The following is a 15,048-nucleotide window of genomic DNA, read 5'->3' on the forward strand; positions in this document are numbered from 1 at the left end:
AGACAGAAAACATTAAAGGAAATGAACCGACATGAACGATCGCGTGTCAGTACCGACGCACTGACACAGCGTGTTGCCTCCCCCCAGCGCAGGAGCTTGTCACCTGCTGACAGCAGGCTGCTGTCTTTTCCGAGGGCTGCATCTTGCCGGTCATTATCACGTGACAGCGACTAGTCGACGACAGGCATAAAAAGTCACTATAGTGAAGTCGACTAGTTCCTGCAACCCCTGCTACTGCTCCCCAGAGTGTTCTGCAGCATAATCAGCACGTTCTCTTTGAACTTGATATCAAATTTTCGCCTCCTCTTCGTCTCCGCACGGTTAAAGTTACCCTCGCGGTCTATCACTGGCAAATCAAAAGTGAGACGATGACACAACCGCCCCCCCTGTGGTACTTGCTTGTTACCACATTCCACCCGGCCACAATAAGAGACCGGCCATTATTCACCTCCGCCGACACCGGCCAAAATTGGAGACCCGGCCTTTAATTGAATACAGGCCTGTATTTGGAGGATTTACTGTAGTATATATAAATACTATACATAGTATATATATATATATATATATATATATATATATATATATATATATATATATATATAATCGTGTAAGGGTATAGCTCATTTAAAAACTGAGTTATAAATCCTATCTTGACATAAGGTGGTCTGCGGAGAGGGTCATAAAAGGTCATAAAGCAATAAAACTGTCAAAAGTTTGACGAAGGGTGGTGTTTTTTATCTCTCTAACATTCTCCCTCTCCTCATAATTTACTTTATTTGACATTGAATGTGCTACTGCTAGTTTACCCATTTGATTATAGATTCACTATAATAAACAATATACAATAAAGTTTATCTCACACCAAATAGAATATTTACTAAGAAATCACAATGTAACCATAGACACAATACTTGGTATATATGTTGTGTGTGCGAGTGTGTGTCTGCTCTGTCTTCTCGATCCCCAGTGAGTCGTGGAGGATGACTGCTTATTCTGAGCCAGGATCCTCTGAAGGTTTCTTCCTGTTAAAAGGGAGTTTTCCTCTCCACTGTCGCTAAATGTTTGCTTGATATGAGGATTGCTGTAAAGACACTGACACTAGTTAGTGACTTGATGCAGTTTGTTGGGTTCCTTGTATAGGAAACTTTTTTTCTGATTGGCTTAATGAACTGATCTAGATTGGAATGTTTATTATGTGAAGTGCCTTGAGATGATTCTTGTCGTGGTTTGGCGCTTTATAAATAAACTTGAACTGAATTGAATATCTTCAAGCAAAATCAGAAACTTTAGCAATGTAAGCATGCATAAATCAGATATGGGCCTAACTCGGTGCTAGGCTGTAACAACCACAAGTGAATCATTCAGGCTCAAAGAGCACATAACTTGTGTGCATCATTCAGTTTAAAAGGTACACGAGTAACATACGAACACTGAATGAACATAGGGATTTACATACAGATGTTAATTATAAACATTCAGGATTACATGTGTGATCAAACATTATATTTCCTTTCAAATGCCATCTTTCAGTGTGATTAGTGCTAGAACACTGGCGAACAAGACCTTAGACTCATCTACCTGCTGTCTGGACAAACTGCCAACCAACTTCTTCAAAAATGTTTTCAGCTGCTTAAAAGCTGATGTGCTGAAAATTGCTAACTTTTCCTTAATGTCAGGTATTTTTCCTACATCAGTGAAAACTGCTGCTGTTAAACCTCTTCTAAAGAAAAGCAAACTAGATCCTTAGTGATGAATCACTACAGGCCAACCTCTAATCTCCCTTTCATGGGAACATTATTGAAAAAGCTGTCATGATCCAGCTGAACAACTTTTTAGAGACAAACACCTGCTAGATAATTTCCAGTCAGGCTGTAGACAACAACACAGCACTGAGACTGCCCTTATTAAAGTATTAAATGATGTTCGTCTAAATACAGATTCAGGTAAAACATCTGTCCTAATGATGCTCCATCTCACTGCAGCTGTTGATACTGATAGGCTCATAACCTGGGTGGGACTTTCAGGCACAGTCCATAGTTGGTTCCAATTGTATCTTGAAAACAGGGGTTATGTTGTTTCTATTGGTGATAACAAATCAAAGCTGATCACCATGACATGTGGGGGTCCTCAAGGCTCAATTCTTGGACCACTGCTCTTTAATCTCTACATGCTCCCCCTGGGTCAGGTCATACACAATAACAATATTACCTATCATAGTTATGCAGATGACACCCAGATCTACCTAGCTCTATCACCTAGTGACTCTGGTCATCTAGACTCACTGTATCAGTGTTTGGAACAAGTTAAGGATTGGACGCAGGCAAACTTCCTCCAGTTAAAGACTAGACTGAAGTTATTGTATTTGAAAATCAGAAGGATTGAATGGATGTTATTGCTCAGCTTGGCTCCAGAGGAATAAAGTCATGTTTAGGAGAGGAGGTTGGACCCAGGATGCAGAAGTACCCAGAATGACTCAAAGGCAGGAGAGGTTTAAACAAGTCCTTTATTTAAGGAGGATGTGCTGAAAAGACCAAAGCACAAAATAAGACTAATATTTTGGTCCCAGACTCTGGAACTCTCTCCCCCTGAGCCTGAGGTCAGTGGACTCAGTGGACCCCTTTAAAAAGCAGCTGAAGACTCACTTGTTCAAGCTGGCTTTTGTATGACCTTCTTCACCTCTCTCTTTATTCTGCTCTCCCCACCTTTTCCACCTTCCTCAGGATCCACTGATTTCCCTCTTTCCTGTTCACTCTCTCTCTTTCTTAACATTTTTTCTTTTAAATCGCAATAGCTTATTCTTGCTCATTTTAAATATATTTTTAAACATTTTCAAAATGCTTTTTTATATTTTTACAATTTTTATATTTTTTGTTTTTGTGAAGCGCCTCGTGATTTTTATCTTGAGAGGCGCTATAGAAATTATATTTTCTTTCTTCTTCTTCTAATACTAAAAAAAACTTAAACTCAAAATTAACTAAGCTCACACATGAGCAGGGACTAGGAGAGACTCGAGAGGGGAACGAACAACGCAACACATAAGACAATGACCCAACAAACACTGAAGGACAAGCCAGGCTTTTAACACAGTGGAAAGCAATCAGGGGAACAGGTGACAGGTGAAATCAATTAACTACATGGGAAGGGAAAACCAAGCAGAGGGGAAGATAACATAACCTATAAAAACACTACATAACTAGACCTAGAAAGTAAGGGTCAAGATAAACAACTAATGCCAAGAGGAGTAAGGAAGACTAATTAACAAGTGGGGAAGGACACAAACACTAAAGGGAACAAATAAAATGAAAAGCTGAACCTATAGAAGATAAAACTACAGAGGGGTGACTGAAGAGACCTGAGAAGCTGGAAAACACCAGGAGGAACATGAGGAGAACACAGAGGACAAACAGGAGGGGGCTGGGGACCAAGGGGACACAGAACATGACAGTAGGGTTGCACGATATATTGGCATCAGTATCAGCATTGGCCCATGTTAGTCATTTTTTAACATATTGGTATCGGTCCGATAAATAAAACTGGGCCGATATTAACAACCAACATTTTTTCCATCTTATTTCCATTTGTTTATCTGTTTCACAGGGTGAAAGGGATGCTGTGTATTTGTTTAGTCATGTGACAGTGATTGTAAACATCTCAGAAGCATAAATGTGTGTGGTGTGTTTACGTATTAACGTAAATTCAGCTTTAATCATTTTCATTCCATAAAAAATCTGCTGATTTAAGAAGCATTAATGTCAGTATATCAGCATCGGTAAATATTAGTTATCCGCCATAACTGTGATATTAATATCGGATATCGGTATGCCTCACTGGAATAAAGGCAAGGACCCAGGTTATTAATCTTGGTGTCATAATGGATTCAGACCCTAGCTTTACTGGTTACGTTAAGGTTATGACTAGAACTTAACAAGAACCAAGAGAACCAGACACATCGTGTAGTGGCCGTAAAGGACAAGAGGTCATCTGTACGAAAAGTATAGAGCTGAATTGTGAATCTTTGGGTTAAAAGCTTGATTGTTGATGGGAAAGTTCATGTGTTCCCGTCAGCTCCACGGGAATTTTGTTTTGAAGACTGTTTCCAGGCAGAGCTAGAATGCACTGCAGAAGTGTTTTTCCAGATAAGTTTATGGCCAGGGGTCCAGGCTTCTAATAACAGTATTTAGACAGGGCTATTAATTCTTAAAGTTCAACTGCCAAGTTAAAGCTAACTTTGGAAAAATCTGTTATGAAGTGGAAAATTCCGACCAAATGTCAAAGACTTGTAATACCATTGGGACATCATCAAGTTTGTAAAGTTGACACTGTTGCGCATGCACGTGCAGCTTGTGCTCGTAGCAAACATGTATAAATGAAGAGCTGTGCTCTTGCTTTTGGTCTTTGGTCCAAAAGGCTGTTTGTATGTTACGAGCAGATTTGACTCATTGAAGACCCACGCTGTCAAATGGTAGACCCGTCTCCAACTGTTTTTTTAAACCACTCAACCCTCCACAATCGCTCCTGTTCTCAAATCTCGACACTGGTTACCAGTAATCTACAGAATCGATTTCAAAGTATTCCTGTATATAACGGCTATTCAATTGAGGGCCTCGAGGGCTGGTAAACAGCATGTTTTATTGGTTTCTCTGATCCAACACGTTTGATTCAGTGGCTGAATCACCTGTGCAGCAGCTTTATGAGCTGATGAGCTTTATTTTCATAGCACATTTCACACACAGAGGCAATTCAATGGGCTTTCCATCAGCAAGAACATTAAAATCTACGTGACAGAAAAAACAATTTAAAAATTAAGAGGAAACAAAATTAAAGGGTGAGCAAATGCAGTGCAGAAGGTGCAGCAAAAGAACATTTATTCAAAGGCTGATGAATACATGAAGGTCTTGTTGACATATTCATACATTCTATAAAAACTGATGCAGTGTGATCACCCAGATACCTTTTTTGAGAACAAATGAGGTGTGATGTGTAGCAGGTGAAACGGATATCTCAGAAAAACACAGAAATGGTCAGGTAGACCCACACCCTTAACAACAACGTTCGACACACCCACATATTTTGTTAAGATTAATTCAAGAGTTCGTCACAGATTGTGGGTTTGACTGGAAATTTTGTTGAAGATCAAATAATTCAAGCACCCCAAGGAATGTTTCTGCAGATTTGCCATTAGCATCAAGATTTGCAAAGTCTGTTGTGATAACAGAAAGAGGCTCAGTGAAGTTTTGCATGACCCTGGAGGTCTTTAGATTACAAACACCAAATATCTTAGGTGTTCCTTTAACTTCAAAACAAAGATAACCAAGAGTCATAAGCACCACACACTAGCTGTTTACAGACGAATGAGTTTCTGAAAATAGTAACGCCATAAAACAGGACAGTACGTACCAACTAAGCTGTGCTGCAGCGTTGTTGTTGTGCATTCCTTCAGCTGTTGTGCACATCCTGTTTCAGCACCGTCTGCTTCCCTCCCAACAGCCTCTGTTTAGTACTTGTGTTGCTATAAGCTGGATCGACTTACATGTCTGACTGACTGTAATAACACCAGCTGGTTTTTATAGATCCCGCTGATCAGAGATAATCACAAATGACTCTTCTTTAACCCTCTCAGGCTCAAATTAAGTTTTGACAAAAGGACGAACAACTAAGTCCTTCAGGGGTACTTCTACGTTAAACATGCTCATGAAATACGTACGTGGAGTAACCAGGTAGGTAGGTTTTAATGTTGCAAATCTGCAACGCCTGCCTCCAGAGGGTTAAAGACCAAGTTCACTCCTTTTTTCAATACATTTGCAGTGGTCCGTCCATCCATCCATCCATCCATCCATCCATCCATTTTCGGCCACTTATCTGGGGTCAGGTCACGGGGCCAACAGTCTAACCAGGGAGGCCCAGACTTCCCTCTCCTCAGCCACCTGGGCCAGCTCCTCCGGGGGAATTCCAAGGTGTTTCCTGGCCAGCCAAGAGTCATAGTCCCTCCAGCATGTCCTGGGTCTTCCTTTAGGTTGTCTCCCGGTTGGACAAGCCCGGAAATCCTCACCAGGGAGGCATCCAGGAGACATCGTGACCAGATGCCCGAGCCACCTCAACTGGCTCCTCTCGATGTGGAGGAGCAGTGGGTCTACTCTGAGCCCCTCCCGGATGACCGAGCTTCTCACCCTATCACTAAGGGAGAGCCCAGCCACTCTTCGGAGAAAACTCATTTTGGCCGCTTGTATCCGTGATCTCGTTCTTTCGGTCACTACTCAAAGCTCGTGAGCATAGGTGAGGGTAGGAACGTAGATCGACCGGTAAATGAAGAGCTTTACCTTCTGACTCAGCTCTCTTCTCACTACAACAGACCGGTACAACGCCCACATCGCTGCAGATGCAGCACCAATCCGCCTATCGAGCTCATGCTCCAGTTTTCCCTCACTCGTGAACAAGACCAAGAGATACTTAAACTCCTCTACTTGAGGCAGGGCTTCATCCCTGACCTGAAGAAGGCATTCTACCATTTTCTGATTTAAGACAATGGTCTCAGATTTATGGGCCATTCCCATCTGTACCGGGTCGGCCCGGGCCGGGTAGCGTAGGTTGTTTACATATCTGGGTGGCCTGGTATTTTTCCGGGCCAACCAAGGCTCATTCTCAGCCCTCTACTTGAGGGGGTCTGCTTCAGGCCAACCAGGGCCAACACGCCCACTGCTGACAGCAAATTCACACCTTCCATTAGAGCAAGCCTCTGATTGGTGGGTAGAATCAGCCCACATGGGCTTAAGGCAAGGATGTGTGGAATCAACCGGGCCAGGCTGGGGCCGACTGGGGCTACCTGGCCCGGGCCGACCCGGTACAGATGGGAATGGCCCATTAGAGGAGCTGATTCTCATCCCAGCTGCTTTACTCAGCTGTGAACTGCTCCAGCAAGAGCCGGATATCTCGCTGCAGTAGTCTGTAGTATAAATGAATGCCTTGTGAGTTGATCTCTGTGGGGGAAAAAAGCTCTGGGGCTCTTGCTTCAGGAAGTTCAAGTTAGTCAGATGAGAGGGAAGCAGAAAATGGCAGGATTTGGAATAATTCTCATTATGATTTTCAGATTTTTGGACATATCTCCTCGGATTGGCTAACAGCAACTCCACTCTACTGCTGACGCTATTTGCTCTGCATTGTTGTTGTTGTTGTTTTTTTTTTCTTCACAGATAACACGAGCCTGGAAGAATTCTGCCATGTTGTGGAATTACTAATGCTAGCAGTTAGCTTCTACTAGCTGGAACATGCCCTGCTCTTTCTTGGATGCTAAATTGGCAACAGCCTTCCTCGTCAGGAGAACTGATGGGTGAGTCCGTGAATACTAATCAGTGTGACGTAGATCTGTGTGGCTTTTTCTCATTTGAGTGTTTCCCCGTTTATTTTCTATCACCAGCAAATGCAGGAAATAGGGGTGCAAGACTTTTTTTTTATGTTGAGCCCGTTTGTGAAACTGAGTCACTGAACATATTTAACAAGTCAAAACTGTTTCTCAGCAAAGTTGATCTTTAAGTGTTTACAAAACAGATAGATGGGTGTAAGACATCTGTTGTGAGACAAATTCTGTGATCTGTGTAGATAAATTATCATCAAGATCCTCCACAGAAACGTGTGCATTCATTTTAGCAACTTAAATGGGCATGTCAGAAGCATGTAGCCTTTTTCAGTGCTGGGAAAAAAAATGCTCACACTGAAACTTTGAATCAGCAGAGATAAGATCAATTAGCCTGGCCTGCCAGACTTGTACTCTGTTTAATTCTGCACAGAGACTGAGTCTGGTAACTCTCGCAAAGAACACCATGAGAGGAGGGACTAGCCAGCTCAAGAATAACCAATCAGAAAAAAGACGAAAATCCCGGATGTACCGCACGATGCTGTAGTTTTCTAGTTGTAGTAAAAAAGGCGCCTGGCAACGGCGAAAACATCTTTTTTTTTTTTTTAGAAGAAATCCTTTTAGCACTTCTACTTGTGGTTTTAAAGACATTTGAGTTATTTAGAACAGAGGAAAGAGCCGCATCAAACTCTGCCGCTGTCTTTGTTGTTTATGAGAAACTGAGCATCGATGTGTGTGACGTCCACGACGCTGTAGTTTTTTAGTTGTAGTAAAAATGGAGTCTGGCGACAGCGCAAACATCTTTCTTTAGAAGAAAGGCTTTTAACGCTTCTACTTGTAGTGTCTAAGTCATTTAGAACAGAGGAAAGAGCCGCAGCGAACTCCGCTTCAGTCGTCATGTTCGACAAACTCGGCGTTGTGGTGTGTGACGTACGCTACTCAGCTCTGATTGGCTCGGTTAGAATTCTCACGGGGTGGGGTTATTTGAAAAGGAGAGTTCCCAGACTCTTTCTCTGTGCAGAATTAAACCGAGGAGGAGTCTGGCAGGCCAGGCTAAAGATCAATAGTGGGACAATACATTCTTGATATGAACAACCGTGATGGCAAAACTTGTAATGATTTATAAATAAATCAACCTGGCCATCATACACTACCTTTTGCCTTTCTTTTGGAATGCAACAGCCTCCCTTTGTTGATAAGGTTTGTTCTTGTGCTGATGCAAATTGCACATTAAAATATCCCTGAAAGTTGTTCGAAAGGTCTTGTTACAAAGTGCGTAGCACATGGGGTTAACGGTGCTGTTAACATAGCACAACCAGTAGCCAAGAGCCCACAGAGTTTCAGGGATACAGTCCTGACAGAAAGTGTTAACCAACACCATGATATTGTACGGCAACCACGTCATGATGAAGGCAAACAGAATGGCACTAAGTGTTTGTGCTGCCTTCTTCTCATTTGCCTTTTTTTCATTCTTGCGCTTGCTGATTTCTGATTTGGCTTTTGAGGCAAAGCGTTTGGCCAGTGCAGCATCTCTTGATGTCATTGCAGCAGATGAGGAAGAGGAAGAGACATGATTTGACCCTCTGAGACTTCTGATAGTTGGTGTTTGCTCTTTGTCCTTGCTTTTTCCCACCTTTGTAGATGTAGTGCAATCTGAGCAGACAGAGAAAAACAAAATCAAACTTTAACTGACTTTTTAAAAATCCTACAAAGTGTTCTTGATAGGGTTGTATCCAACCTGTGGAAGGCTGTGATTGGTCCACCTCATCAGCTTCCATCTCTGAAGCAATTCCATCCCCAGACACACCAGCCTCCTCACTGATACAGTTTTCACAGCTGCTATGTTCTGCATCACCTACTGTACTTGTGTTGCAGGACCTTTTGGATGCACGATCACTAGACAAAAGAGATGAAACCTGGAAACAAAATGCGCCACACCTTGATGGGTTTCCCATCTCAGCGGCTGAGACAACCTTTTTTTTGTTTCTCTTCTGGGAGGAGGACTGGTTTAATTCACAGCTGCTGCAGCTTTGAGTGCTTATCTGGTGCAGCATTGCTAATGAAATCCTCTTGCTGGTATTTGAACCCTGTCCACTGTTTCTTCCAGCACCACTACCTGGGTTCTGATCTTGGGTTGGGCTGCTGCCTGAGCCAGATCCCTTAAGACTTTGTACATCTTTAGCTCGTTTCTCTGTCTCCTGGTAGATCTTCCAAAACAGAAATGCCATGATCGTCACTGGCAGGTAGAACGCAGCAATAGCAGTGCAGAAGGTAATTATGGGTTCGGACAAGAACTGGATGTAGCACTCATTGGGCTGAACTGTTCGCTCACCCACAATATACTGCCAAAGTAATATAGCTGGGGCCCAAAGAATAAAAGAAATGGACCAGGCCAATCCAATCATGGTCATGGCTCGCTTGGTGGTACGTTTAGCCCGATAAGTCAAAGGTCTGGTCACAGAGAAATACCTATGAAAGCATGAAAAGAAAGAGACAATACATGTAATTGCACTTAGAATAACTGTCAACAATAGTGTCTTTCTTAATGGTATTTTTACATTATCATAGTTGGAAAAATTTATGTAGGAAAATATAAATATGAAAAAGGCCATAAATTTTGCTGAGAATTAACAGCACAAAGAGAGAACTATATCATCTTCTACTACCTGTCAAAGCTGATGACGAGAAGGTTCATGACCGAGGCATTACTGGCCACATAATCTATTGCAAGCCACAGGTCACAAACAATTGGCCCCAATGCCCACTGGTCCATGATGATATAAATGGTATACAGGTTCATCGACAGCGTCCCAATGGTCAAGTCAGCAAATGCCAGGCTAAGCAGGTAGTAGTTATTTACTGTTTTCAGTGCCTTGTTGATTTTAAATGACACCAACACCAAGATGTTGCCAACAACAGTGACAAGAGAAAGGGATCCAGTTAGAAAGACAATTACGATGACCTGAGAACAAAAAAAGAAAAAAGAAAAATAGATTTAGTAGAAAGCATTTTAGTCAAGTTTATTTGTAGGATTCAGAACCTGAGGTAAAAACTCTTTTCTCAAGAAAACTAATTACAACAACGCAAAGGCTGTTCAGTTGGAAATGTGCCAGTAGTGTTTAAAGCCTGCATGCTTCATGGGTTGTAGCTTTGTATTATTGTACATATGTATTAGCTCATTTTAGTTATCAGTTATTTTGTGAATTATTGCATTGATTTGTTTAGTAATCAGACATTACATTATTTCCAAGCCTTTTACTCTGGGACATGGGGTGAGCTAGTTTCCATTCTGGCTTAGATCAAGAGAAGAAGTCAGTGGTTGTTCCTCCTAACCAGCCAACAATCAAGGAAGGATTAATAAAATGTGCCTGTAACTCCGACCTTTTTCATAAAAAATATGACACTGCTTTGCTGCAAAGCTGAGGCAGTGCCAGGGAGCCTTTGGTCAGTCATAAACAGTGATGAGAATGGCAGCATTTAAAAAAACGGTGTTACAAAAAAATACTTTTTTTCCAGTAATGCGTAATCTAATTAATTACCGTCTTCTTTTATCATAACGCAGTTTCCATTACTGATAAAAAAAATGTGTGCACTTCATCTCATACCACATTTTAACCAATGACATACAAATCTATGTATCTTTGAGCTCCCAAGGACCATTCTTTGATAAACTGTTATTGTGCCTTAGGGAGATTAAAGTATGGCTGCAAAACAACCTGCTAAACTTAAACGAAAATAAGACAGAATTAGATGATTTTGGAGATCCCAGCTTGCTGCATGATGTGAGGAGTGAGTTTGGGCCAATGGAATCTTTTCGAGTCTCATACGCAATAAATCTGTGTTTGAGTATGAATTGTAAAAAGATGTGCTTTTGTTTTGTTTGTTTGTTTGTTTTTTTGTTTTTTTTTTTCCCATATGGTTTGGTTGTTTGGGTGATTAGTACTATTTGTTATTTTAATGTGGTTATGTGTTACATTTGATATAGTAACACTAAGTATAAGTAAAGAATCATATGTATAAAAGGGGTAGGGACATATAAGTTTTGACTTCAACCTCCTTTTCAGACAGAGAAGAAGAAAAAAAGGATGATGATATTATATACATTTTTTATTATGTATGTTTTCTTGTTTGAAATAAAAATAAACTAGCTAACTAACTAACTAACTATTTATGTCACATTGTTTTATCTTATTTTTGTCTTGTATTTTTTTTATCTTACCTGTTTTTCTTTTATGCAAAGCTAATTATGTTGCTGCTGCCTTTTGGCCAGATTGTCGTTGTAAATGAGAATGAGTTCTCATTCGACTCATCTGGATAAATAAAGGTCCCAAAAATTTTTGGAATAAAGGTTAAATATAAAAATAAAAAAATATTAAACAGAAGTATGTGGCAGCACAGAGAAACGTTCTTTATGGTGCCAATGCGCAAACCTTTTTCTTTAAAGGACACTGTTGAGCCACATTACAGCCATGGTCAGACCACTTTTAAATGTCCTAAGGCTCCCTGATGCCGGCTCAAAGTTGCAGAAAATTGGCAGGATTAGTTTCTAAAAGAAGTAAATTATTACTGTTTTAGAGAGTATCACAGCACTGAAACCACATTAGTGAAAGTTACAATATTCTCATGGCCTCAGATAAGAATCTTGTGTCTGTTCTAGTCTTGTTAGATCTCAGTGCTGCTTTTGACACAGTTGATCACAATGTTCTTTTAGAAAGACTTGAACATGTTGTAGGGATCAAAGGAACTGCGCTAGGCAGGTTTAAATCCTACCTGTCTGATAGATTTCATGTTTTTAATGTACATGACAAATCTTCTTCATACTCCAGGGTTGCTTGTGGAGTACCACAGGGTTCAGTGCTTGGACCAATTCTTTTTACGCTTTTGCTTCCAGTTGGTAAAATCATTAGACAGCATGGGATAAACTTCCACTGTTATGCTGACGATACTCAGTTATATTTATCCATTAACCCTGATGAACCTAATCGGTTGGGTAGATTACAGGCTTGTCTTGAAGACAAAAAATTGGATGACTCAAAACTTTTTGCTTTTAAATCAAGACAAGACTGAAGTTCTCATCTTTTGACCCGAAATTCAGAAAAGGAAATTGCTTAGTCAATCACCTGACCTGAACGGGATTGAATTAGTCTCCGAGAGCAAAGTAAGGAACCTTAAGCCCCATTCCCATCTGTACCGGGTCGGCCCGGGCCGGGTAGCGTAGGTTGTTTACATATCTGGGTGGCCTGGTATTTTTCCGGGCCAACCAAGACTCATTCTTGGCCCTCTTCCCGAGGGGTACTGCTTCAGGCCGACCAGGGCCAACACACCCACTGCTGACAGCAATTCACACCTTCCATTAGAGCAAGCCTCTGATTGGTGGGTAGAATCAGCCCATTCACACCTTCCATTAGAGCAAGCCTCTGATTGGTGGGTAGAATCAGCCCACATGGGCTTAAGACAAGGATGTGTGGAATCAACCGGGCCAGGCTGGGGCCGACTGGGGCTACCCGGCCCGGGCCAACCCGGTACAGATGGGAATGGCCCATTGGTGTTATCTTTGATCAGGACATGTCATTCAAATCCCACATTAAACAGGTTTGTAGAATTTCCTTTTTCCATCTTCGGAATATTGCTAAGATTAGAAGCATCCTTTCCAGGAATGATGCTGAAAAACTAGTTCATGCATTTATTACATCAAGACTGAATTACTGTAATTCATTACTCTCAGGAAGTCCACAGAATGTAGTTAAAAGTCTTCAGCTTGTCCAAAATGCTGCAGCTAAAGTTCTGATGAGAACTGATCAATTGATTGATTGATGAGATTGTTCGATATGTTCCTAACCGAACACTTTGCTCTCAGACTGCAGGTTTACTGGTGGTTCCCAGAATATCTAAAATAGGATGGGTGGCAGATCTTCTAGCTATCAGCAATATGATCCAACTCACCACCAGGTGGTGATCAGTTGACAGCTTTGCCCCTCTCTTCACTCGGGTGTCAAAAACATATGACCGCAGGTCAGATGATACGACTACAAAGTCTATCATCGACCTGCGACCTAGGCTGCCCTGGTACCAAGTGTACAGATGGGCATCCTTATGTTTGAACATGGTGTTCATTATGGCCAAACTGCAGCTTGCACAGAAGTCCAATAACAAAACACCACTCGAGTTCAGATCAGGCGGGCCGTTCCTCACAATCACACCCCTCCAGGTCATGCTGTCATTGCCCACGTGAGCATTGAAGTCCCCCAGCAGGACAATTGAGTCCCCTGATGGAACACTATCTACAGGGTATCTGCAGGTCCTTAAAAAGTCTTAAAAAGCTAAAAATTTGCTTTTCAAAATTTAAGGCCTTAAAAATCCTTAAAAATGACAAATAATCCTTAAATACAGTTTCCAAAGGTCTTAAATTACCAAACACCCATTAAACAAGATTCTTTTATTTCTATAAAAATTTCGTGAATTTCTAGTTAGTGTTAGGGATTTTTTTGTGTATGATGTTGGCGTAAGCGGAACCATACATTTTGAACCGTACACTTTCAGCTGGTTGTGAAAGGGGGCTACTTTTAGATGAGCACATTAGCTGGTTAAGCTAGTGGGAGCTTGCGCCATGGGGAAGTTTATTGGTAACTGGATGGCTAATCCCACCTTCGCGATGTGGTTAGCACCGACCGGTTCCAGGCAATAGCTGGAAATTATCGCTTAAATTTAATTTTAAAAATAGCTTAAATTTGGTCAAAGTGGCCTTAACAAAGGTCTTAAAAAGTCTTAAATTTGGCTCTCAGAAACCTGCAGATACCCTGTATCTAGCACTCTTCCCAGGGACTCTAAAAAGGGTGGGTACTCTGAGCTGATATTTGGCCCATAAGCACAAACAACAGTCAGGACCCGTTCCCCGACCCGAAGGCGCAGGGAAGCTACCCTCTCATCCCCCGGGGTAAACCCCAACACACAGGCAGAGAGTCTTGGGGCTAACAAAAAGCCAACCCCAGCCCTCCGCCTCTCACCTGGAGCAACTCCAGCAAAGGAGAGTGTCCAACCCCTCTCAAGGACTTGGGTTCCAGAGCCAATGCTATGTGTGAAGGTGAGTCCGACTATATCTAGCCGGTACCCCTCAACCTCTGCCACAAGCTCCTGCTCCTTCCCCGCTAGCGAGGTGACGTTCCATGTCCCAAAAACTAGTTTCGTTGTCCGGGGATCGGACCACCAAGGCTCCCACCTCGATCTGCCACCCAATCCACACTGCACCGGACCCTTCACGTTCCTCCTGCGGGTGGTGGGACCACAGTTGGATGAGCCCATGCATCCGGTTTGGGCAGGGACCAGCTGGGCCCCATGGGCGAAAGCCTGGTCACCAGGCGCTCGCTCACGGGCCCCAACCGCAGGCCTGGCTCCAGGGTGGGACCCTGGTAACCCTCCAGGCCGGGTACTCCGACTCTTTGATTGTATATCCATGAAAGATACTCTTAACCGTTCTTTGTCTCACCCTTCACCTAAGACCAATTTGTCATGGGAGACCCTACAAGGGGCACAAAGTGCCCCAGACAACATAGCTCCTAGGATCATTAGGGCACTCAAACTCCTCCACCACGATAAGGTGACGGTTCAAGGAGGAGCTGCTGACGTCAACTGGGGCTATAGTCGTACGGTGGAAGGAATACTTTGAGGAGCTCCTTAATCCCAACTACGCGCATTCTGAGGAG

The 15,048-nt window shown here is 42.3% G+C and overlaps 1 protein-coding gene across 1 annotated transcript; it reads right to left on the reverse strand.

Annotated features, from left to right (window-relative positions):
- Window positions 1-8,417: 8,417 nt before the first annotated feature.
- Window positions 8,418-14,647, reverse strand: LOC107395176 (muscarinic acetylcholine receptor M1-like). Its single transcript, XM_070545473.1, has 8 exons — window positions 14,594-14,647; window positions 13,292-13,411; window positions 13,188-13,236; window positions 12,576-12,675; window positions 10,730-10,787; window positions 10,015-10,310; window positions 9,087-9,817; window positions 8,418-9,001 (listed from the first exon to the last, which is right to left on the reverse strand). Exons 1-8 carry the CDS (start codon window positions 14,645-14,647, stop codon window positions 8,499-8,501), a joined length of 1,911 nt encoding a protein of 636 aa, XP_070401574.1. The 3' UTR covers window positions 8,418-8,498.
- Window positions 14,648-15,048: the final 401 nt, after the last annotated feature.

The sequence above is a fragment of the Nothobranchius furzeri genome, chromosome 16 (genome assembly GCF_043380555.1).
Source record: "Nothobranchius furzeri strain GRZ-AD chromosome 16, NfurGRZ-RIMD1, whole genome shotgun sequence".
NCBI lineage: Eukaryota > Metazoa > Chordata > Actinopteri > Cyprinodontiformes > Nothobranchiidae > Nothobranchius > Nothobranchius furzeri.